This window comes from Ammospiza caudacuta, chromosome 1 (genome assembly GCF_027887145.1).
Source record: "Ammospiza caudacuta isolate bAmmCau1 chromosome 1, bAmmCau1.pri, whole genome shotgun sequence".
Classification (NCBI taxonomy): Eukaryota; Metazoa; Chordata; class Aves; order Passeriformes; family Passerellidae; genus Ammospiza; species Ammospiza caudacuta.
Window position 1 is genome coordinate 17,844,719 of NC_080593.1, and position 27,270 is coordinate 17,871,988.

General features: G+C 39.2%; 1 protein-coding gene across 1 annotated transcript in view; it reads right to left on the minus strand.

Annotated features, from left to right (window-relative positions):
* Positions 1 to 27,270, minus strand: part of GPR158 (G protein-coupled receptor 158) — a 185,569-nt gene that overhangs the window by 150,699 nt on the left and 7,600 nt on the right. Inside the window, exon 2 of the mRNA XM_058809567.1 lies at positions 19,769 to 19,874. Within this exon, the coding sequence (XP_058665550.1) occupies positions 19,769 to 19,874 (106 nt within the window). The remainder of the gene's footprint in view (positions 1 to 19,768; positions 19,875 to 27,270) is intronic.

Genomic DNA, 27,270 nt, shown 5'->3' on the forward strand with positions numbered 1-27,270 from the left:
AAAACTTTCCTGAGAGCGAGAGAAAAACAATCTGAAATAAAAGTAACAGCAGACTGATGGAATGTGGCTATTCCTTCTGTAAAAATGGATAACAGAATCCCTTAGGGGTTTTTGACTTAAAAATATAAGTCTCTTTTTAATGTTCATGATTGGTAAGGCTAGCTGTGGCTAGGGTGACAATAAGAATAATTCCTCCTAAGAAATAAATCAGCATCACTATTCACTAAAAGAAAAAAAAAAAAAAAGAAACAAAATTTTTAGAAGCCAAAAAGACACTCATAAAACTAGATATTTTTCTTGCCCTGATGAAGCCTTAATGAAAAATTAATCTTTATCCAATTAATCTTTATCCAATCCAAGCCAACTGATCTTAATGAGAACAAGCTGTGGATGCAGAGGGCAATAGATCTTATCTGTGTTAACCACCCAGTAAATATTCCTCTTTCCTTTTTCAGCAAGGAGTCCCTTGGAATCAATTAATACCAGATCTTGCAAAAAAGTACTGTTCAGCCTGAAATGTTTCTATATTTTAAGAAACCTGAAGACTGCCAAAATGTGAGACTGAAGGTGGAAGGATAAAAGGGAAAAAAAAAGCTTGAAAATAGCTTTCAATAATTTCTCATTAAATAAAAACTGATGTTTTAAAATGCAGCACTTTTTTCTAATATCACCTTGCTATACCCATTAGCTTGTGAACTGAGGTGTAACTAAGGTAGAGCAGGGCAATCAGCATTTTTCTCAGAAACTGCAATGGAAATTGTCCTTTGTTTCATTAAATTTGTATTCATCGTGCTTCTAACAACAAAGCTATGATACAATTTACACATCATTCTGAGTATTTAAAAAGCTTTCCATATTTCCTATTTTCCATATTTCTACCAAGCAATAGTAGAGAGAGTAACCCACATCAGTAAGGAAATTCTAGTATTTCTTTCTGGTCTACTAAAACTCATACTCAGTTCTACTACTGTGACAAGGCTGACAAGTCAAAAAAAATGTGACTTTTACTCAGTAGGGAGGATATCATTTTTTGCCAGAGAAGAAAGACTGAACATATTCTCAGTTGATAGCAAATGAGAGCCACAGGGCTCAACTGATCTCTGATTTCCTCCATGTCCTCATCGTGAAACAAATTCAAAACATGGTTTTCCTTTACTGAGGAGTCCCACCAAGCTCAAGAGATGATATATAAGCACTCACAGCATTCTTTGTATGCCTTTATCAGTCTTCAAATAAAAATGCCTTGCTTTGTGTCTGTCAAACATAATTAAATCACTTAGTGTTCAATTAGTGAGACAAATGCTGACAAATCCATTTGATTACCACAGACAAGGCTATGCCATCCGTTGGGGTATTTTCCTCAGGCTTTTTCCTCTTGATATTGTTCATGCTTTTTGGACATTAATTATGAGATGTGGTGAAAAGGGTCCCAATCAGAGAGTCAGCCGAGTAACACCAATCACACCAATGTGGCTACATGCCATTCTCACTTTATTAAGCAACTTTGGCAGATTTATCCTTCTCTACACACTGTCTCATGCCACTAAGGGTTAATGTTCATTGGTTAAGTAGCTATATTCATACATACATGTTAATTACTGATTGGCTGTCACACTATAAGCATCTTTTGCTAAGGTTTGCCAAATTAGCAGTTCCCACAACGTGCTTGGCATCTGGTCTCGTCTTGGCACAATGCTCATTCTTCCCTGTTGTATCCATCCAAGGACAGTACATGGTCTGTCTTGTTCTGAGGACAGTACATGGTCTTCAAAGTAACCCTGCAATCTGCAGGCCAGGGTTGTCCAATTCCCGTAGGAGAATAGCATGGCCTTGTTCTGCTAAAAATCCTTCTACAATGTGTTGTCCTGTATTTATGCAACACTCAGGAAATCATAACTTCACAATGTCCAGGAACAACTCAGCTGCCTATACCTAACCAGGCAGCACACAGAGCTGTGTGAATTGGTGTAAACTGCCCCCAATTCCATGTTATCCATCTTTCTTCGCTACCACTGCTAACTGGTCTAGGCAGATGAAAGTTGTCTTACGGATGAACTTTTGTCACTTTTATCTTTAGTGAAGTGCAAAAATATCTCTTCCTATCAAACAAACCTTGTCAGGATTACAAGTCTCCTCCTGGAGGCATATAAAAAATTCACTACAAAGACAGGTAGTCCACAAATCCAAAGAGATGCTCTTGTATACTTCTCTTATTGAAGACGAGTTTTACAGTGTGCTGAACTCATTTCTACAGTCACTCCCAAGCCAGACTCCATATCAAGAATGCACCTAAGCTTGTGTTGAAAATTAAGGTGGCATTTCAATACCATTGAGGTTTAAGTCCTTCTATCCTATTCCTAATGTGTTCCTGATCATGGAATCATAGAATGGCTTTGGGCTGGAAGGAACCTGAAAGATCATCTTGTTCCAGCCCTGCTGCCACAGGCAGGGACACTTTCACTAGACCAGGCTTCTCAGGGCCTCATTCAACCTGGCCTTGGACATTTCCAGGGATGGGACATCCACAACTTCTCTGGGCAGAAAAGGTCTGACCTAGGACCTTGAACCAATCTGAGAAAAGATTCAAGGTCGGAGTCTTCATTTGAGGGTGAAAGCCAACCTCATTGTTGGCTCCTTTATTGCTGCTTCTCCTACTGTTGTTTGCACTGTTATACTGAAACAAGGATTGCTTCATCATGGTGGGATTTTTTAAAATAAGGTCATTAAGGTCTTACTACCCTACAGCCACTAAAGACAACAAAGATAATTGTAATTATATCCCCAAGAAAAGCAATTCCTTAATTTTTTACTACATTCACAGAAAAAGAATATAGACTGCTCAGCACCTATCTGTCACAAAGGAACCGAACTTTCAAAGTCTCAAAGGGCTAAGCTCTGCTTCCAAAACCAGTTTGTGTATTTCTAGTTATGCTTTCTGACCTCCTTTTCTCATTTTCTGGTGGGAATACACAAACTTTAAAAAAAAAAGAAAGGATCTTCATTATAGTAATGGTTCACAAATAAAAGTTCCATCTTGGTACAGTCAGCACATAGGGTAAGCCCTGGTGGCCTCTTCACAGACTACATGTACATATTAGTTTGCTTACCTTTCTTTACTGCTACCTAGTGATTAATTGTTATTGCTACCTAGTGATTAATTGACAAATACTGTAGGTAAAGTGCATAAAAATACTTGGGAAAAGCAAGTTCAAAACAAAACCTGGAACATTAAAACACTGGACTGGAAAATGCTGAGACACATAGCTGCAGTTAATACTCAGTGTTAAACAATACTGAATTGTTCAAATTATTCTTAAGTTTGGTCCTGCAATAGACCTGGATATGAAGAAAGATTTCCTGAACTTTCTCCCTAAGTTTAGCAGCAATGCACATATAACCTCATAGAAAAATGCTCTTTAAGTACCTTAAAGACAAAATAACTTACTTTCAGGTGGATAAATGAATTTAATTCTTATTTCTGAATTCAACCCTTGGTATCTATACAATACACTAATATGGCTGGACAAACATAAACCTGTTTTTTTTCTCATATAAAGAAGCCAGAACACAGACTAATTTTGAGATCTTGAGTTTGGATGGGTAGAAGTTAAGAGTGTAGAAAATATGAAAAAAATCATGAACACGGAAATTAGGTAGTAGGCGCAGATATAAAACAGCAAGGAAGGGAAGAAGCAATGATTTTAAAAATCTCTGAGTCATGTTTTGAAACTTTTGGGGGAACTAATCACCTTACACATGCCAGTTGCTAGAACAATGCCTCAGGTAAAATTGCCCAGGAACATAAGACTTGGTGATGAATTCAGAGCCTAACTCAGCAGCAGTTCATGGAATCTGTGCAGTCACATTCAAGTAAACCCTGTGTAAGCAAGGGGAAAATGTAACCCTTTATCAGCCTATCAGTATAATTGTTCATGGCAGAATATCATTCCTCCCATCAAGGTAGGAGTGAGGTGTGAAACAAGCTGCAAGATATGCTTGCTGCCACAAAGAAATGTAGTTGGGTTCTTTCTTAGAATGCCTAATTCCCAAATCAAGTCTTTCTCATTCCATCCAGGCATGCAATTATGTATCCATTACTGACTGCAGCAGTAAAACAAATCTGCTGCTGGAGGTCTGAATTAAAAGTAGGTCCAGCATTTTCACTTTGGGTAAACTGACCCTGACCCTGATTTGACATTCTTACCACACAGCACTGGCAAGAACATTGTCAAAATAAAAAGGGGGGGGGGGGGGGGGGGGGGGAAGAAGAGAAGAAGAAAAAAAGAGCTACTTAGTGCAGACCAAGGGGGTTTTATCTTCTTCATTAAATGGAAGGAAATAGATCATATACAAAATGCATGAAATGGGAGCAACAGAGATGAATAATGCATCCATTACTTGTTTGCATAATGGAGTTATTTGATCTACTTTGACTTCTCAGGCAGAGCAAAACCAAAACATAATGGTTTTCCCACCTTCTTCCAAGAAAGTCCTCAGAAACTCCTGCCCTTTGAAGGGCCACAGGATGCTATAGAACACTAATGAGCTCCCAGGTGTTGTAGGCATGCCTGTTAAATAGCACAGGTGATTTTCCCCAGGGAAGACACCAATCACTGGGCACCTCTGCCTGATTCAATGAGTGAAGCTCAAGCACCCAGGCAGGAGGTGGCAGACAAGGGTCCATCTGTGCTCAGATGGCAGAGAAAATTTGCACAGGTGAAAGAAGAACAAAGGTATTTCAGAGGGGTTACTTTAACAGGTTTAGGGTCTTTTTACCCACAAACAACATATACTTTTGTGAACTTTTAGTACAGCAATTTCTCTCCAAGTGTTTTAGAAAGCTCTGGAAACTTCTAAATGCTTTCAAATGTCATTGTCACTACTATATTAATTCAAAGGCTGATAATGTTCAATCCTTTGAACAGTAAAGTTCTGTAGTGAAAGGTTCAGTCCAAAGCTGAAGTCAAGGGCTGCATTTTCCAATGAGGAAAAGTTAAACACCTGACCAGACCAGCTTCTGTCAGCTTTACCTGTGCAGGTACACATAGTACTGCCCATCTTTTTTATTTTTCTTTTTTTCCTTTCTTAATATTTTAAACTGCCCTTGAAAGGATGACATTCACCTCAAAACCCAAATACATACTTCCTCTGTGGCTTCTCTGCATTAATTTTCTGCTAGGACATTTTGCAGTAGGGAAGGAATATTCTGCTTCTCAACTGAAGCTATTCTGTTGTCATAAAAAATTACAGCCAAAAATCAGTGACAAAGAGGTAAACTAAGACATAATGCCTCAACCATAGCATAATTTCCCCCCTCATTTCATCTCAAAACATAATTTATCAGTTGCCAAATTTCTGTGTTCCTACAAACAGTGCTTGAAGTCAGTACAACAGAACTCAGAGGTTTGGTCCAGCAGCTGAGCTGGGCTGCCTGGCCTGCCCAGACTGTTACAGTGACTTTCATGTAGGATTTCGGGGTGCAGGCACATGGCAGCATTGAAATCCCTGAGATTATGTGTGGACAAACCAACTTTACAGGTGCTCATCAGCATTGCAATGGGAACTACTTCTTTTTCTGCTTTATCTGAAAATTGCTGACGAATCCTTGTCTCCTGTAATGGCAGAACTATATTTATTGGGTAAAAAAATTCTTGTTACAGGACAATTTCAGCATTACTTTCCTTCTAGCTAATATAAAATTAAAATTAAATCCAGGGAATCACCAATAAAAAATACTGCCTGATAGAGATTTATATACAAGTCTAAATTTAGTCTAAAATATAAGTTAGTTCTAACCTGCATGTAATAACTTTCTACAGAGTGCTCTACTGAATAAAAATGGTTCATTTGTCTCAATAAAAACAATTACATTAACACAATTGCATTTTTTTCAGTTTACATATTGGCAACTTAATAAAATGGCTTTTTTCCCCATCTGATTTATTTAGTTAATATCATCACTATATGCTCTCTCAAATAATCTACAAGTAAAAGGCTCCTATCATTTATCTTCCATTATACTAATTTTTTTAGCTAATCTCTTTTCCTCATTATTTCTATATATGAAAGCACCTTTTACTTACTACTGTAAATTTTGAGTTCTAGGGTTTATTTTCCTTAAGAAAGCATCTTCTCATTGTCCCCTAGAAGATTCGTAGCTGTGTTGGACAAAGCAATAGTAAATGGCTTCTCCGTCAGAATTTGCTTGGGTGTATTGACAAACTGGGCATCAGTGCTTTCAATGTACATTCCAAAATGAGGGGTTTTTTCATCACACCTTCAAAATAGTGGTTTTATCTATTCCTCTTTCTCCCAAAGAATTGTTTGTCTCTGTCAGAATGCCATTAACTGAGCTTTCAGTTCTGATGGTCCTGAACGTTGAGGCACAATCTGATCTCCACAGGAAGGGCCCCTGGCACTGCTTCTGCAGGAGAAATGATAATGAGAATATATTTTGCAATGTGCCAGATTTGCTCTAGTTCTGTGAAGCTGTGGAAACAAATATTAAGAACTCTTGCCTAAAAAGCCCACTTTTACTGGGAAACAGTGTGATGGGTTTTACATTACAGACATAAGGAATCCAGACACATTTATTGTCACCAGAGTAAAGTGCCCCTAAAAGTAATTGTAAATCAGACTAGACAAGGTAACCAAGTATAATGTAGTCAAGCTGAGGAAAAGGGATAGGAAGCTTGGAAAGTAACTGCTCTGTCTCATGCCTTCAGTGAAAATATTTATTAATACAGCTAATAGTAGTTGAACTACCCTGTCAGCCTCTGTCCCTGAAAGGTATGCCATTAACTTAATTCTTGTATAAGGACAGTAATTTAAAAAGGAGGTTGTACTTGCCAGTCACTTCTGAAGCAATTTAAATATCTTTAGGTGTTTTCACAGCTCACCAACCTTCCAGTACATAACCTTTTTCTGTCACTTAGAGCAGTTTCTTGAGTCAACTCTCAGAGGATCAGTGCTAATAGTAGTTTAAGACAGAACCTACCTCCTACAAGTAAAAATAGCAAAAAAGAAAATTTAGTCTAATGCTCACTGTTCTGACTCTGAACTTTTTCCTTACAGATGGCCATGGTGACTTGAGGTGAATGAGCAAACTGTACAAGCTGCTTTTAAAAAGCTGGGACGTTTCATTCATCTGTCCTGAAGAAGATTCACTCAGTTCACGCCTGTAGCATTTCCTCTGTAAAAGCCAAAATGCCAGCCTCAGGCAGGCATCCAAAATCTAGCTGCTGTTTTTCTTCTTACAGACTATTTTCAGGAAGAGATGTGACCAGTCCAGTGGAGCTCCCCAGGAGGAGCACAGGACCAAAGATACCTATGATAAAATTATTCATCACTTCTGAGACTTCATTGTATATTTTAAGACAAAAGCAAGTGTTACATGATAGAATATGACCACCTACAACAACAGACCACACGGATTCAAATAAAATACCTCTGTCTGGATTCCAGTGGCATGGGAATGGCTAACAAGGGTTTTCCAGGAAGGTATCTGGTCTGCATTTAAATCCAAGAGAGAGAACTTGGGCCATATTTGTACTTGATTTTCCTGGCTAACAATGCAAATATCCCGAGCATCGCTAGATATTTGCACTCAGAGTCACCAAGACAAAATAAATAATCTTGGAAAAGCTGCAACTCTGAAGCCTTCCAGTGGGTAGTCAATCTAGAGAGGAGAAAAACAAAACCAGATTCCAGGCAGAGTGGCACACAGGTTGCAGCATTTACATCTGCATACTTCCCAAAACAAGGAATTCAACCTAAACCCAAAGCTAAGCTGAGAATGCAAATTAAAAAAAGAATTCAGACTTAAGAAAAATTTTTACAGTTGTTTGGGGTTGGTTTTTTTTTCCAAAAAGGCAACATGTGGTGTGGGATTTGACAGGGGGAGAAGGTAAAAAGAAAAGAGTCTGATTGTCCCAGTTATGACACTGTATCAAAAGGCAAAAAAAAAAAAAAATATTGGTAACATCCTTTTCAAAAGAGGAAGCAGAGAAAGACTCCTTTTAACCTGTACAAGGGTACTCCAGAAGTCAAAATTAAGGTCTGCCAGAAACCAGACTGATCTTAACAATTTGGATCATGTCCACAGAATTGAATTTACTAAGAGCACGTTGCTTGTACTCATGGTAAACTGAACATAAAGATCAATAGCACCTGGAAAGGTGATAGAGAGAATGATCCCCTGAATGATTAGCCTTGGTGCAAGAGGGAAGAACATATTCTATCTGCCTTCCTCTCCCTCCAGGATCTAAAATGTCTTTCTACAGGGGATGCACTCAAAAATGCTGGTCACAGAACAAAGCCCAACTGGAGTTCTGAGGACCAACACAACAGGTCAGCAGCTCCACTCCTCTGTGCTGAGATCACAGATTACTGCCTCTGTTCCTCAGCATCAACAAGGATTCACATTATATTAGTGACAAGTGTCTGCATGCTACAGACTGAAAGACCAATTCCTAATGTAAAGCTACTGCTGTAAAGCCATACAGCTATGGATGATCTGAATGGATAATTACAAACATTCTCACATCTGCAACCCAAAATTATTTGGAACTTACCCAAGGCAAGAAATAATAGGGGAAAAAAAATCCCTCACAAAACACAAGGACTGTTCTTTGTAACAGAGTTTGTATCTTTGGAGAAAACAAATGGAGTGGAGCAAGAGCACTGTCAAATGCTTGATGTTTACAATGGACAAGTGAGTTTACAATGGTATTCTTTCCTTATAATAATGTTATCATTTCATGTAACTCTTACTAAAAAGGTGAGTGCACAGCTGTTGTATGGAATTCATGCTTTTCAAGCCCTCTTCTTCCTCATCACTCTCTCCTGGACAGGGCTGTGAAGGTTGTGGCCCCAGTTTATGGGGACAGCTCCTGCAGCCTCAGTGATGTACACAGTGCTTCCCACACACACCAGCCTCCTTTTCCTTCCCACATCTGTGACCCATGGCAGGCATTTCTTGCGCTACACACATACAAATTCAAACACAGTTAATGTAAAGCCTATGGAAAACTCAGTGAGAAGCAAGGACTTCAAAGTTGACAGATCTCAATTATTACATGTATTTCAACATTTTCACCATTTAGCAGTGTTACAACAAAGATAGACAAATAGGAAAACTTTTAAATTTGCTGCAGTATGACAAACATGCAAAATGTCTCTCCATATCATCATGTAATCACCAAAGAAAATATTTTCAGGTCACACTTGTAACAAAAATGACTGCTATAATGTACCATTTTTTAAAAACAATGTTAGAAAGCAGTTAGAATAATCCACTTATGCATAATTAAAAGCAACACTCAACCACCTATGGAAATGAAACATAGCTGAAATGTGCATTAAATATGCAAAAATATTTCTTCCTTAAGTAGCTCACTGAATAATACTTCATGAGAATTGCTTTTTATTCATAGTCTATGTAGCAATAAAGTGGTCCCTTAGAAAGCAATCATTATTGCAGAGAAAACCCAAATTTAAAAATTAAAACTCATTCTACTACCAAGAAAAAGAAAAAATATCAGTCTTACCATTTTTCACAAAAATATTCCCAAATATTCATATCAGGATGACAGTAGCATTTTATTTAGACATTTATTTTAAACAAGCATCATATATTAGTTTTCCATATAAAAATTCTGTATAACTAAGCAACCAATAAATGCCTCCTTCAGCCAGTTTATTTACTTTGAAGGGCAGTGAAACAACGTGAATTACAGAGTTTAAGCTCTACAGAGCAAATATTTGCTCTCATGTGCTTAAAACCAATTTGTGCCATGTCTTGTATATATTGGAAGGTAATGATGTCTTATCATGGCTGGTAGAAGTCTACAAGTTCTGGAGTGCTGCTTTCTTTGACTTCCTTTCTTGGAAGAGAGATAAGATGCTTTGGCTGAGCTAAAATATCACCATGACTATCCAACATCATAAGACAGATATGATTAGAGATGGAACGGGACAAATGGTATTAAAGTTCCTAAATTTTCAAGAGGAAAAAAAAAGACATGCATTTGGTGGGGCTTTGACTGGAGGATAGGTTTCTAGAAATGCTCAATATGTATTACAAAGCCATCAGCCATTACTATGGAGCAGCACCCTCTCCAAGTGTCCTTTTTACATTTTCTCTCCACAAGAAAGGATTAAGATTAATGCACATTTTCAATCAAGTTTTACCAGTCTTTCAAATTATACAATTTCCAAGAGAAACTACCTGAAACACGTTTTTATATTTCAAAATTACATTTATTAAAAACATTCATTCAGGAAAATGCACTGCTCATATTGCTTCACTGCATTTCAGATGAAAACAGGTAACAGAATGTCTAAATTTCAAAAGAACCTATAACAATTTACTAAACAGCCCTCAGAATCCTCTAATTCTAGGACAGTATTCCATTGTAGTCTGTTTGGAAAACTCCCAATTTACAATGCAGCATTTGTAGCCCAATTAAATGCACCACCAAATCTATATTTTAGATCTTCCATCCACTCAAAGATTTAACCATTAGATACTTAGATAATATATGAAGGGATAAAAATATTTAAAACCTTGTGCAAGCAGCAAGCCAGCACAATCCAAAATTTAATGTTATCTCTTCTAAATTAATTTCAGAGAAGTTTTAAAAGTAAGTTGAGATGCTTACAGCTATCATCTAAGAAAATAAGAATCTGGAAATATTGATTCCCTTTCTTCTATTGTAGTAGAAGAAAGAAATGTTGAGCTTGTTATAGAAAAAGCATCTAAAGCAAATGATTTCTCAAAAAACTTACATGCACATCCTCACACACTTATTGGAAGTTTAATAGAAAAAAAGTGATTAGCAAAAGCAGCTGGCAATGGAAGAGAGTCTTGACACAAGTATAAATAAAGCAGAGTGGAAATGCAAAGCTCAGAAAGGATGCCATGTTTTCTGCACTAAATCAGACAGGAAAAATGAATCTACAAAGGATGAAAGAGCAGCTGACCACAGAATCACAGCAGCTGAGCCTGGAAGGCACCTCTGAAAATCATCCAGTCCCAAGTTCTACTCAGAGCAGGCTCAGCTAAACCAGGTTGCCCAGGGCCCCACATATCTGAACATCACCAATGGTGGTCACTCCACCACATCCATGGACAACCTGCTTTGCTGCCTGACTACCCTCACAATGTAATCAAAAAGGGTTTTTTTACTGTTTCAGTCTGAAGCCCTACCTCCTGTCTTGTCACTGACTATCCCTGAGAGGAGTCTGCCTCTCCTCTACATAGAGAAAATCCCCAAAACTTCTCTTCTCTACACTGCACAGTCCCAGCTTGCTCAGCCTCTCCTCACTCAAGCAGTGCCCCAAACACCTGATGATTGTGGTGCCCTTGGCTGAACTCCTGCAGAGCATCCATGTCCCCTGAACTGAGGAGCCCAGAGGTGGGCACAGCCCAGCAGAGGAGGCCTTGAGCAGCTGGCAAAGCTCTGCCTAACACAGCCCCAGAGGCTGTGCAAGCCTTGCAAGAGCACCCTGCTGGCTCATGGTCAACGTGGTGCCCACCAGCACCCCCTGAACCTCTTGCACAAAGCTGCTTCCCAGCTGCTCCATCCCCCACGGAAATGCAGCCTGTGCTGGTGCATGGGCTGAGGAGCAAAACAAGGACCAGTGTCCCCCCACCAGCCTCTGTAACATCTCAGCACAAAGCTGCTCTGGCAGGATGCCTCTATGCAAAGGACCAAGCAATTTCACAGCTCCAAATACATGTATCTACAGATGTTCAGATACACACATTTATATAATGTTCACACATGTGCACACATAAGTTAACTGTAAATACATATAAATTAATATAAACACATAGAAAAATATTTGAGGGTTGCAAATATTTCAGTTTATTAGCTAGAGAAAGTTCAATTTGTTTCTCAGGTCAAGCCAGCTGAGTTAGTTTCACTTTAAAATGTACCAGTAAGACTATCTGGTTAAAGTGAACAATATGGGACTCACTTTGCTTAAATTAGAATGCACGGTTATACCTCTTCATGAATACTTCTTTTCTGTAGCCAACCATATTTGAAAGATGAAAAATTATTAAAATGTTTAGATGGAATTGGTGGTGGAAAAAAAGTAGCTATTACATTCTGACAAAAAGAGTAGAGTTCAGTAAGCAAATCCTACTACATATTTCATGCAAGTAAATGAAAACTGATTGCCTTCAGAATAGTTGTGGTAAATCTGGGGACCAAATTTAACTTCAGAGGGATTCTGATCCTGCAGCAAGAAGAAAACAATATAACAAATATTGTCTGATTGGTCTGTAAGCAATATCTACTTTCCCTCACCATCTTTTATAAGTTAAGGAATAATCAAAGACAATAAATATCTTACTTATCTAAGGAATTTTATATACATAGGATGTTTGGAAGAAGTGTGTTTCTTTTCACTACTTTTTCAGTGATAGAAAAAAGAATAAAATCCTTATAGATGAATAATAATGAAATGCAGCAGGATGAAGCTCAGCTTACAAAATAGTCAAAACACAAAAAGGCAGCAATACTCAAAAACCTGAAGATCAAAAATCAAATGTTCTGCATTCCCATATTAGTACTGATGCTTAGTACATTCATAATCTCAAACAGCAATTGACAAAAAAGTATTAAAGAAGCACAAAAAACCTAAGAAATTTCCAAGACACCAGTCCTTGATAGCCATTAAATTTATGGTACTGGCAAATAGAAACCAGAATAAAAAGTCATACAAATTACTGAGATTTAAACAAAAGCATAGATAACCCAAAAGCAGTCACTTTCATTTGCAAAAAAGCATTTACCTCTTAACAGAAGTCACCAACAAAAGTGACTGTATTTGAATGTCTAGCGTTATAAAACTGTGCCTAAAAATAAAGCTAAATTAGTTTTTTTTCCATTAAGGTTATTACTATGATTCAGTACATTGTTTTGAATATAAAGATTCAGCAGCTATTGTCTCCAGTTTTTCTTCATGAGAGCTTTAATATGTTTTCAAGATAACTTTAATTTTTTATAGAAAAACAAATGACCTTTAGTCTCCAGGCTAAATTAAACTTGCCTCTTGTGTAGGTATGATGAACTATGAAAAAAGCAGGAAAAATAGTTACTATAGTTGATAAAAGCTTTTTTTAAAGTAAGGCAGACAAGTTTTTTTTTTTTTAATTAACTTTCTCAAGCCCTGAAAAAAATTTTTTTTTTCAAAGAAAAAATTAACTGCAGTATGTATGTATGAGCAGAATTTTCCTATTTTAACTATGAAAAAACCCTCTGCAATATATTACCCGAGTAAACTGACGGTTAACTCAAGAACAGAGTCTGCACAGTTCGTAAGAAGTTGTGTCCTTTGCAATGACAGCCACAGCGTGTTTATCTAAGAGGAGTTTGGGTGATTTAATTTTTGACCAGAATTCTATCACAAGTCAAGATCACTAAGAAAACTATGAAGCTCATCAGACACAGGTTTCAGAAATATATCAGGATGCTCAAGTTTTGCTGGAAGTATCTGGATCATGGTGTAGGTACATGCTGTGATGCACCCCAAACCCCATTCTGAAGATGATCCAGCCTGAGCCCTGGCTGGAGCACATCTCAGCACACATGGCTGGCCCACCTCTCTGCAGAAATCAAACTCTGGACAAGGTAATTCACACACCTGGAGATCACTCTTCAATTCCAGTCTATCAGTTTTGAGATAATAATTTTGCCTGTGGGCCAGCTATAAAATGGGGGTAATAGTTTTTGTATCACCTCACAAGATAAGCCTGTCAAATCTCTCACAGACTGGACCAGATGCTTTGAAACCAAAATGCTGCATATTTATCTAATTGCATGTATCTAATTGTGCTTAATGCTGCTAGAGGCATTTTTCAGACATTGCACAGGCCTCTGGACACAGTGATAACAATTGAGGACTCTAATGAAGCTGTGCTCTGTTTATGCCTGGGTTTGCTACAGCTTCTGCCCTTTGCTCTGGGAAAGGCATTTCACAGCCAGCCTGCCATGAGGATGGTGCAGTCTGGCTCCAGTCCCCACGCTCCTCACTGAAAGGTTTTTTGTGCCTCCCAATACACCCTGATCCTCCTTCTCTTGCCCCAGGCACAGTTTTTCAGTCTCTCTCTTCCCTGCATCCAACCCCCTCTCTGCAACTTCCCCTTTGCTCCCACCACATACATTTTTCTCATGTTCCACCAGCCAACTAAAATTCTGGGCCTCACCTCTTTCCTTCCCAAACACAAAGAGAAGAAGCACTAGCACAGCTAATCAGCATTGCCTGACTGAACTTCTCTGCTCAGCAGAGAAAGATGCAAAAACTGCAGCCACAGATCTGAAAGAACTGGAAACTGATGTAATGCTACATCACCTGTCATATGCAAGATAAACCAAAAATCTCCCAGCTATTTTAGTTTGACAGACAACATCATTCAGCCAACCATTTACCTCTTTTCATGTTTTAACTCTGGGGGAAGGAAAAACAGAAGCAAATAGAACTGACCCAGATGAATTTAAATGCTCAAGTTAAGACTGCTAGCTAGGATGAAAGAAATTTTTGCAAAGGTTTTCTTCTTTGAAGAAAACATCGATAACCAAGATTAGCTCCTGCAAAACACAGACTCATTTAAATTTTTTGTCTTTAAAGCAAAGATGCTGTAGCTAAGCAACCTGGCTCTTCCTTAAACTGAAAGCTGGTTTTCACAGTACCTTGTTTATCACTGAGAACTCCAACAAACCTCCACCTTATTTTATGTAACAGTGTCTGGTGGAGTGCCAGATTAGATCTGGTTTACTGTCATAAGGGGAGTTTTCCCATGAATGCAGATGATGCAAAAGTTATTTTTAAAATAGCATCCAAAATGGGTTTTTTTGTGTCTACTACATGCTCTTCAAATACCCTGAGCTGCTGGAGAGAACATGTCTGCTTCTGAATCCAAGACGTGCTGGCTATGTTTTCTTTACCTGCACACTGAATGAGCCACTGCCCTTTCTGCCTTAGTTTCCCCCTTCAGTCCAGGATGTGATATAGCATTTAGTATTTGTTTGCTACCACTAATAAAGTTGTTCTAAGACAAAATATATCCTGACATGCTCTCTGCTCTGGTGGGGTACTGCTCTTATCCTGCGTTGAATGCAATCTGGAGCTTCAAGAATGATTATCATTATTTCCAAATTAGAAGCTAACTATAGTCCATAAACCTATTCACTCAGACTGAATCACCAAACAGTTTTGATTTCAAATTCTTCTAATTCTGACTGCACTTTCCCTAATGGATAGGACAGAAAACACATGCAAGTAAAAAGCAAAATCAATGACACTGACTTTGACCCAGTGGGTTATGACTTCAGATGCTAATCTCTTACCACAGCTCCCCTCCCACAGACTGTGCACATTAATAGCCTTTTCCCAGTCTGACAAGGGCACTGAAAAGCACTTGCTTGAAAAACCTGGAAAGCACTGGGATCCCCCCACCCCCCCAAACCCACTCCCATTACAATTCTATTTTTAACCAGCCCCCACCTCCTCATTCTTCAGTTGCTTGTAACCTTGCATACAGTGTAATAAAATATGATGGACCAAAATGTTTTGCTAAACAATGGAAAAAAGTTTTTTTGCTGCACTGCTCATTTGTTTTGCCTTCTCAGTTGGTTTTGTGTTTGTGCACAATAAATAAACACACAGTAGGCCTATGCATCCTTCTACAAACAGGGATATGCAGCCACTGTACACAGACAGCACTGCAGCCTTCTTGTTTACTTTGCTTCCCTCATTTCCTCCAGATATTTTTGCACGCTGTCATTTGTGGAATACTGCTGAAACCCAGAGGGATGTCAGCTGAGCCTGCCTCACACTGCAAGCTGTTGGCAGGCTCATTAAGGTCAGGGGAGCAGTGTGGAGTCTGCTGCCACTGCTCACAGGCTGACACTGCTGGCTGGAAGGACCCGGGCGCTCAGGGGGCCACACCAGCTGATTTCTTCAGATGCTCCTCAGCCCTGACATTATTGCTGCTGGCTCCACAAGGACTCTAAAGTTGTTACTAAAAGCGCCAGCAGCTGCTGTCAGCATTTATGGAGAAGAAATACAATATAGTAAAAGTCTTTAGGGGTTTCCAACAGGGTAAAAGTGCATGTTTTCTTACTCCCATTACCTGCCTTGACTGTACATTGTACAGCACTGCCTGTACAATGAAATTACTTTGCATTTGTTATTGGGTAACTACACTTTTTCTGTTTGTAAATATCAGACTTGTCTGCATCATTTTATGATCTACCCAACTTAATTATTTCTAACTCTGCAGATATTACTTGTCACATTTGTTGCAGCCCCAGAGAATCCAAATATCTTGCCCAATAGCTTTTGGGGAAGCCATTGCCTATTTGGGAGTCGAGGTAGAAGGCAGGAAGCAGAATGCAGCTCTCACAAAAGCCACCTGACCATCAACCTCTTTTTGGCTGATCAAGTTATTAAAAGGAGAAAAGGATAACAACTGAAATAGACTTTAGCCATGGCTGCAATTTGGCTTTCCTGTGTTAAGTATCATTTAACTTCCTGCTTAATTAGGTTGAGCAGTGTCCAGTTACCCTGTGGTTTAACAAGGGCACTCTTGTTCATCTAGGCTGCTACAAATCAGGGATGTATGTGTACTGCCCACAAAAGAGAGCAAATCAGGAAAAAATCCCAGCCACTGATTTCTTGCAGCATCCTGAGAAGGATTTGGAGAAAGGAGAGGAAAGCTGGGATGTTCTGTACTGCAAAGGCCAAGTACACATATTAGAAATTTGATTAGTTGAATTAAAAATGGGGAATTCAAAGTTCTTAGTGGTTGGTTTTTTCCTGTTTTTTTTTGTACTTGAGGGCACCATACATAAAGCAAGATCCACCAATCCTAAGGAACACCTAAATCTAAGGACAGATGGAAGTTTAAGGAAGATTCGTATGTCTCAACATTTTGCTTATTTGAATCATAATATTCCTAAATCACTCAACCTGACACTGGTTTGTTTTTTTCCAAGCAAGGACTAACACTACAACTATTCCATCACAATCAGGTTGTTCTAGATTGACCTTCCAAAGACAAATCCCAGTGCCACCGTTAGCATCATCACCTAGCACTGCTGTGCCAGACTATGTGGAGGCAATACAGGACTTTCAACAACAGTCTCTGTTTTCTGGAAGAAATTGGATCCCATCCATGCCTTCCCTTTTTTCTGTCTAGCACATACAGACCACTGGCTTACCATATGTTTCCATGCACCTCCATCTCCCTCATTTCAACTGATTTTAATTTAGAAAATAAACGCTTCAAACAGCACAGAAAGTAGGAGAATTTGTCTGCCATGTGTCTAGTAGGTTTTAGCCACTATAAAAGCATTTTGATGAATCCATAACTCTAGTCTTTTCCTCCCATTCTTGCACAAAGTCATTCTCTATTTTCATAGCATTAGGAAAGAAGGGAGCTGTATTTCCAAAATTTTTAAATATCCTGAAATACTGAGCTCCATGCCTTTGGTTTAGTAATATTGGAGGCCTGAACCCATGGTATGGGCTATGAAGTAAACATCTCAGAGCCAAATCAGAAATTCACTATGGCCAAGGCTTATCTGCACAGAGGCCATGCTGCAGTAAATACTCAAGTCACCTAACAAAACTGAAGTGAGCAAGGAGGGTCTAACTAGAGCAGAACTGGAAATCCAGAGATCTCCTGGATTCCCCTCCTACTCTGCTGGAGGCAGACTTTGTAAATAGGGGCAGAGCATTCAACCATCAGCAGGTATTTGTTTAACTGCCCCTGGGTAGATAAGAGAGCACAAGGAATGTTATTTCATTGGCATTTATAATCAAAACTGTGTGGAAAATATGGCTGCACAACTATGTAAGTCACCCTTATTGCACAGAGTGGGTTCCAACAAAACAAGTATGGAAAGCAGCACATGGGAGCTTCTCCTGGGTTCAGCTGTGGTAGTTTCTGCTCAGTAGCTGGTACAGAGCTGTGTTTAGGATTTTCTGTGAGATATCAACATTCAAAACACCAGTGTGCTAAGCAATGCCTGCATTAAGTCAAGGGCTTTCCAGTTTCCCAAGCTCCGCACAAGAAGCAAGCAGAGCCAGGACAGCTGACCCGAGCTGGCCAAAGGGATACCTCACACCATGGAACATCCTGCCTGGTGGCATGGATATAAGCTGGGAAGAGCTGGGCAGCAGGATTCAATTGCTGCTGGAGGACAGGACAGGCATGGGTCAGCAGGTGATATTGTGCATCACTGGTTGTTCTCTGGTTTAATTTTCCTTTTTTTCCCCATCATTATAGCAACAGTACCTTTTATTATCACTGTTATTACCATATTGCTTTGTTTCCATTATTGAACTGTTCTTAGCCCACCAGCTTTATCTTTTTTCCCCAGTTCTCCACCCCATGGCAGTGGGGACAGGGGAAATGAAGGAATGACTGCCTGGGACTTAGCTGCCAGCTGGGAGGAAGCCACAAGAGACCCAGGACTGGATTCTTCCCCTTTTATTCTGGGTTGCAGTTTACAATCCCACCCCTCTGCTGACATGTTTTGCTCATAAGACATTAGGAGAAGGAGGAGCACTTGCCAAAGTATATTATCACATTTGGGATAACTAGAATTTATTTAAAAAACAAGGTTTACCAGATCACATGGGAAACAGTATTTTCTTCTAGGAAGAAACAGGAGCAACTTCAAAAGCATTCTCTTCACAATTCAGAAGTCAAAAAGTAGCCGAGAAATACATTTTTTCACTTGCAGAAATATTTAGACTTAAATTAGTATTTATCAAAGACTTGATTTTGCATTTCAAGTTTATTTCATGAAAAAAATCACAGAGAAAAATACAAAAAAAAAAAAGATGCTTACAAAAAATCTGAGTTCTTCTTGCTCAAAAATGTTAGCAGCTGAATTCATCAAAACCAACAACTTCTCTAAATTTAGACTTGGCTTTGATAAATTGGCATTTTACAGAAAATTAGGCAAGCATTTCCTGACTTCTGGTAGACAAATGTCAATTTCCCCTACATTTTAATTGTCCTTTCCAAAAGTACAGAAGTGCATAAGATACCTACTCTCACAGAAAACAAATGAGTGCCTTTGAAATCACCTTTACACAGGAGAATGAAAAGAAAAATCAAAATGTATTTTGTTTAGAAGTTTCATTGAATACATAAGACAGGCCAGGCCGAAGGATCCATGATTTGCTGACAGATGGAACCAGACACAGACCTTCAGAAGAAAGAGGAAGCAGGAAGGAGCTGAGCACAAACATTTTAGTCAGCTCTGTCAAAATGTTGGCATTTCTACTAAGAAGGAATTACAGTATCCAATTCTGCCTGTTATTCTGTATCACTCTATCAAATGACCATGTACTTCTGAATAATTACCATTAGCGTTTCAGCTACTAGATTTTGCAAAGTTATCCAAGCAAAAGTGACACTGACATTAAAATCCTATTTTGATTTTGAGCACAAAATAATTGTTTGACTTGCACAGCAGAACCTCATAAATTATTTCATTGGTAATCTTTTCCCCTGTAACTGTTATCTCTTCACAATAACTTTGCTTCTGTTTCAACATCAATGGTTCTGAAATGCAGGCACTCCTGAAACTCATGAATCCCATAACACCTCACACAGAAAGATTCCTTCAGCCCCACAAACCACATTCAATGTCAGTAAAACACATAACATTTATACTGCAGAACAGTGCTAAGTGTAGATATTTGTTACTGAAGTGAGGTCCCTTAGGGACAGACATACCTCAGAATTGTTGAGATGACACCTGTGTGTCCCTGAGAACCATCCCTCGCTCGAGCACTGGTCAATGTCCACCTTCTGTAGATTGATGTCCACTTTGACAACACCTCTGAAAGCAGAGAGGAAACAGCCTTGAACACAACTGCAGAAATAGGTTAAGCTTTTTTTGTGATGCTGTAGCCTGAAAAGCAGAACAACCTCTTTCTTCTAAATATGGAATTTGATAAAATGTCTAAAACCAGAAAAGTTTTGTGCTCCCAGAGCATGGTCAAAGAAATATTCTTATTTTAGACTTTACTGAGATGTACTATGGACAAGAGGTCAGTAAATCTAACACATTAAGACTAGGGTGGCAGTTAAGAGCAAGTTGTATGTTCAAACAATGTCATGCCCTTACATTTTATTGTGCAGCAAAGACCCAAAATAAATACAGTGAAAGAGCTGCACTACTTTTTCTGAAGCTAACAACCTTCCTAGGCAGTTTTGAGTGCAAGGTACCAGACACTGCACCTCACCCCACATCCAGCAAAAACTACATTCTCCCCTTTGCTCCAGGGAACCCTATTTGCCAAAACAACTGGCAAAAGCCTTTTTTGCACCCTCCCTGGAGACAACCCAGCCTCCAGAGACATTCAGGCCTCTTTTCTGCAGCTCAACATCCTCCTCCTGCAAGCACCCAAGCCCTCTCCCCACACCTCTGCCATCTGGCCCTGCAATAAAACCTGATGCAACATCAGAAAGCTGCACAAGCCACCAATAGATCACTGATGTCTGTGAAGGGAAAAAAGTTTCCTACACTCACATGTCCTGAAGGACCATCCAAATTGTGTAAGTCCTATACCAAGAAGTCTCTAGGTTTCATTATCAACAGTTTACCTCAAAAATGCTTTTGAAAGAAAAGCTAATAAGCCAACTTCAAAGCTGACACTCTGTTGCATAAAAAACTTGAAAATTATCAGAAGAAAGAAAGTAAAAGACTGTAGTTCTATATCTTTTTATTTTTTTAAAAAACCTTTCAAGATTTACATATTCTTCAGAATTACCTAGGACATTTATAGCATCATTTTGTCAGAGCATGTCACCTATGACTGCTTTGCTGTAGTCCAGACTTGACAAAAATGTCAATATGCAACTTCTAGTTACTAAATCATTACACAAACTCATTCATAGTGGATGAATGCTCTGTGCTAATTTCTTACATCCAGAATACCATCCCTTTCAAGTCAATCATTTCAGCCACTTGGGACAGATGTTTTTATTTCTACAGTCTGGACTTCCACAACTTTACAAACACCACCATCTCCCTTCTTCCAGACTGAACAAACAAGGGCATGGCCCAGCCTCTATCTCAGAAGCACCTCATTCACCTCAAAGTGTGTTCCCTCTTTTAATTAATGCTCATAACACAATAATTGCAACAAGACAGCTACAGAGCCATGTATTTGAGAGGATATGTACAAGCAAAATTAGAACATAAGAGTGAGCTTGATCAAAACCAGGACAATGCTGTTCCCTCATATCTGACCCCAGTACAGCAAGAGTCCACAGCTAAATTTGGACATTCATCTTCAGGTATGCTGTACAGTAAATGGAAAAACACAACTACATCATGTAAGTGGTCAGAAGAATGCATGAGAAAATTACATAAAACAAACAGTAGGAAGTCAGACAGTACAGGAGCACTCAATCCCACTCAGTCTCCTGACTAGAATCTAAACAATATAATGCTGGGCACATTTAGAAATTGCTTGAAATACTTAAGTGCTGGTTCTAGCAAGTTAAATTTAAAATAGCACACACCACACTTCTGGAATATTCTGATATATTTTTAGTTTTTGCCTTTGTACACTTGTTTTGAACAGCAGTTTCACCAGGGAGTTTCACCTGCTCAAACCATGTTTCTACCCCAAGGAACTGTTTTTCCTTGTTCTGGGTGAGCAATAACCTCAAGAAGAAAAACTGTCATACTGCACAGATTCTCTCTTTAAAATGATGATGTCAGTGGATTACAAATTTAACCTGGCAAGAAGGCGCCTGATTCAGATGCCCATGGCAGTAGAGACAACAGATCACTCATCTGGTCATGTGTAGATCCCACCAGGTATGTTTCTAATATTTTCTGGACCTTTTTGAGCTAATACAAATATTAGTGTGTGGGCTGAGGACAGGACCTGTTCTGCAAATGAATACTCTCCCCATGGCTGCAAACAAGCACAAAGCAGGCAGCAGGACCAGGACCAACACTACTCCTTGCTCTCCTAATTCATGTTATACACCAGTGACATTGGCAAAAATACCAAGGATTAGCATCATCCTGACTACTCCAGAGAAATCAGTTTATACAGTAGGAAAAGCAGTGATGATTCAACTTGGATGGAAATGCACCCATTCACCTGAAGCACCTGATGGAAGGAGGTTTCATTTCCTTTGCATGGGAAGTTTTTCCCCTGTGTACATTTTGTTTTTAACTAGTAGGAGAGGAAACTCACCTTTCCCTCCTCAAACATTTCTGCAAAGAGAAGTACAGATTTCAAATATAGGACAAACTAATCACTGCCTAAAGAGAAGGAAACAGCTTTAAGAGTTTGCTGTATCACAAGAAAGTCTTGTAGAAGCAGAGTGCCAGTAAAAAAAAGATATAAATATTTTCCAAAGAAAACTTACCTAGAGGTTACTTATGAGAAAGACAACACACACAAGCCAGAGAAATTAGGGTCATTAAGTAGACTGAGAAGGCATTTCAGTATGGTCTTGTACCAGAAGTGCTGCAATTTGGAGAATTCATGGCATATTCCAGTGGAACAAGCATCAGAAAGCAGGGGAGCATCCTAACACTCAGAGCCATGTACTGGAAAGAAAGGAATATACTTCTGGGCTTCTCACATCAGAATTGATTAAAGAACTTACATCCTTTGAAAGCTCTTTAATACAATTACTTTGTCAAAAATAGATGTGAAAATCAGATTCATACAGCAACTATCATTGGAAGAAGCCTCTTGTGATGAATCCAATCAGCTCAAAGTAGGCTCTTAAGCTGGGGTTTTTTATACTTTCAATAATGGAGAGCTCACCATCTCTGGGAAATCCAATCTAGTCACTGACCAAACTCACAGTGTCCATACAAAAGATTTCTGATGTTTAAATGAAATTTCTTGTATTTCAGTTTGTGCCTCTTGGCCTTTCCATCCTTTCATCGAATAAGGCTGAGAAAGGTCTGTCTCTCTCTCCTTCATAATTTTTCACCAGGTACTTACATACAAAATGCCCCTGGAGCCTTTTCTTCTCCAAGCTGAACAGCGCCAGCTCACTCAGTCCTTGTAGATCAGATGCTCCAACCTTTAACTGTCTGTGTGGCCAGGTTTGCACTAGGTTTGCTTCAGTACATCCTTATCTCCTGTGCTGAGGAGCCCACAAGTGGACATGGCACTCTTAATGGGGCACCAGGCTGGAGAAAGAGGGAGGATCACTTCCCTCAACCCATCAGCAAAACTTCCTCTCACCAGCCAGAAAGCTGTTGGCTCTCTCTGCCACAAGCACACATTGGTGATTCGTGTCAAACCAGTGCCACCAGGAGTGCATCAGAAGTGACTGACCTCCAGATGGTCACCAGCTATCTATACACAGAAGGCCACTGAGTTGGTAAAACACTATTTCCCCCTCAGAAATCCATGCTGACTACTCCAAATCACATTCTTCCTCTTCATGTGTTCCAGAAGAGGTTTCCACAATGATTTGCTCCATCACATTCCAAGGGAATGAGGTGAGACTGATCAGCCTGCCATTCTTGGACTTTCCAACATCTTTTGTCACAAAGTACACTTTTCCATTTAGCAGCTTGCATTCCAAAGACCCTGTAAAAGACCTTCAAGGTCATTGAATCCCAGCCATTACCCAAACACTGCCAAAGTCACCACTAAACTGCATCCCTAAGTGCCACATCTTCGAAATACCTCCAGGGATGGTTACTCAACCCTGGTCTGATGCCTGACAATCCTTTCAGTTAAGTGATTTTTCCTAATATCCAATGAAAAACTCCTCTGGCACAACTTGAAGACACTTCCTCTTCTGCTGTCACTTGGGAGAAGAGACCAACCTCCACCTCCCCCCAGCCTCCTTTCAGGCAGTTGTAGAGAGCAGCAAGATCTCCCCCGAGTCTCCTTTTCTCTGGACTAAACTCCCCCAGCTCCCTCCTCATAGGACTTGTGCTCCAGAATCTTCACCAGCTCCACTGCCCTTCCCTGGACTTGCTCCAGCCCTTTTAATGGCTTTCCTAAAGTGAGGGGCCCAAAACTGAACATAGGATTTGAGGTACAGCCTCACCAGTACCTCACCAGGGGAATGATCACTTCCCTGGTCCTGCTGGCCACACTATTGCTGATGCAAGATACTCATGATCACAGTCATGCTCAGACAGAGTCTCCATATTCCTCCCAGGTTATCTGGTCGTCTTCCACCTGCACTTTCAATTTATGCTTCAGTTTTGTCAGAATCACAGTTCAGCCATCCAAGCTCAAAAATATTTTCACAATACCTCTTCCAGAAATACTACAAAATTCTTTCATTTCAAACTAAACACATGTTCCTTTTGCTTCTCTCATACTAAAGTTTTTCTTACAAGAATGTTTGTCTTTCACAAAACTCAATCTTCATGAACTCAATGCAAACTTTTTTACCTACACTCTTCTCCCACCTGCAGTTCTTCTGTAGCACAACATGAACTTTTGACATGGCTAAGTTGTTCTGGTTTTCCCTTTACTCAGAGCTTTGTGAGTTTCTGGGGTGAAAATCTACAGTAAGAAGAAAGAGGACAGTGCAGGAGCAGGAAAGCAATCTCTCCTTACAGTTACAAGCTGCCACATGATTTGAACTGTTGCCCCCATGATGCACATTATTATTACTTTTTCACTAGATCTCTGCAATACATGTTTCATTGTAACATCATAGTTCTGAAGTAGTTGCAGGGTCTGAAACTACCTGAGGATACAGTGTCTTCAAAAGCAAAGTTTCTTGAAGCATATATGTGGCATTTATAAAAGGTGTCATGATGGTACAAGAGTTCCATGAGTTCATTTGAGATCCATTTTAAAACACCACCTCAGACTTGTACCCCACTACAATTACACACAGCACACTAATATATGTACACGATAGATTTCTGAAATTCATCTGTGATTAATACAGTAGCTGGCACAGCCTGTTTAGCCACCCACATTTCCAGTTATTTTTGATTCAGCATTCAGAAAATGGAACATATGAAAGAACACATCCTCCTAGAATGTATATGGACCAACTCCCTGTGTTATATTTATCGAACTAATTGGGAATAATTGCAGTGTTGCTATCTTGGTGTAAACAATCAAGACAAATACCAAGGGTGTAAGAGTAGACTCAGCTTGTCAGAGTAACACATTCATCCACACCAGCAATGCTGCCTGGCTCAACACAAGCCACAGCCATAAGTTAATAACAATATTACTGGTAATTGTGGACCATCTGGCAGGTAAGTATATTTTGTTAATCTCCTTGAAACAATAGATATTTGTTTCCTGAGACAATTTTACAGTCCTTACAAACACAAAAGAGATATCTAAGGATTGCATGTCCATGTTAAACATGCAGTTAAGAAAGAATTAGTTGAATTATATATAAGATAATCACTGAAGAATGATGTCATCAAGGATTTTCTGTCAGTTCAGACGTTTGATTTAAGAGGCTTTAATGCCTGTCTGTATTTCCAGTACTACTGTTTGTTGGCATGCTGCTTGCCTTGAAATCTGTGCCAGAAATTGATTTAAGCTTATTTTCCCAAACTACTAGCTATCTTGATAGTTTCAGTAGTTATAATATTTCATTGTAACAACAGGTTGTAAAGCCTATCTACAAAATATTTTTTTTGCCTCTACTGTTACATCTTAAAATCCTTGTGCTCTAGATCTTAAAAAGCTTTTTTGGCACAGAGGTCATCACAGCTCAGCTAAACACAGTTTGCCCTCTAAGTTTGTACACTCACTTTTGTGCCCGTAAGCATTGTGAGCATTCATAGTTAAAGTATAAGGGATGGTTATCACACACTGAAGTCATCATCCACATCTAAGCAGCTGCTTGGATACTTGCTGTCACATTCATTCAGCCCTCCATGCTGTCCTTCATGAGTCCTCTTTACCAGAAAACAAGAAGATAAGAAAAAAGTTCTCTACAGACATCAGAAATCTGCAAATGCCCACTCCTCTAGACAAATACACACTGTATTTTGCATAGCAAATGTTTTCAGGGCAGATGACTTTTCTGACCACTCTCGTTTTGGAGGTTGCCACTTTCAAGAATATTAATCTTCAAATATTGCATAGTACCTGACACCTGAGGCTCCTCCCATGCGCCATCAACTCAGCACCCAAAAATAACCCTGGTGTCAAATTCACAAGTGAATTTCAGCCATAAGTCTTACTGACAAACAGCAGGTTCAGCTTGCCTTTGAAAGTTAAGGTTTAGGATTCTGCATCACGTGGACATTGTTAAGGTTGTTACCATGCACAACCAGCCAGACTCACAAAAGGCTGCTGGGACACGAGACACGAGTTTGGCCTGGTCACAGAGTCACCACCAACTCCTTTCTAATAGGACAGACACTTCCCTAATTCCTCAGCCATAGCATGCAGACTGCTGCTTTTCAACACACATTTTCACAGGAGAACCAGCTTCCACTAAAAATAAACTGAACAGTAAGGTACAGTAAGGCACATAAATTAGGATTCACCTGCTTAGAAAGTCTCTCTTTTGAGAGACAGTAAATTGAAACAGTACTGCAAGGGCAGAATACTTAAAGCTGAATTCTATTGTCTGAAGAATATTTTCAAATTAAATCTGCCTTCATATTTATGGCATGCAGGGCTGCCTCACTGAGGACACCCTTGCAGTTTAGTCAGAGAGTTTGTTAGATACTCTGAGGAGTGGGGATAGTTTGGGCTTGTTTGGGGTTTTTTTCCACTTGAGGATGCTCAAGTGGCTGCTAGCATCTTAACTCTGTCACAAAGCATCACCTTGTATAGGAATGCCAGGTGTCATTGATGGTAAAGTACCACTTACATTAGATTATACCTATGAAATTAGGTCTTGGAGCCAAATTCAGGCTGTTTTTCTTTTAATGTTTTCATTACCATCCATGGGGTCAAACAGGCAGGTGGAAAGAAAGAGTCTCAAGGAACAGAGCACAACAGAAGAAAATACATTAGGAACACAAAGAGCTTTTAAGAGCTTTTGAAATAGAAGAATCCTACATAGGATGGATGGTTGCAGCCTAACTATACTAAATTATGTGACCCTGAAAATTTACTTAAAGGTAACAAGGTCATTTTAAAACTCAAAAGTGGAAGCCAACCTCAAAAAAAAAAAAAAAAAAAAAAAAAAAAAATTGAAAGGCATAAACCTGGGCAAGGAGGAACATACAAATTACAAGAATGTAAGACAAAACCAAGATATCAAGATATTTTTAGAAACCACATGTTAAA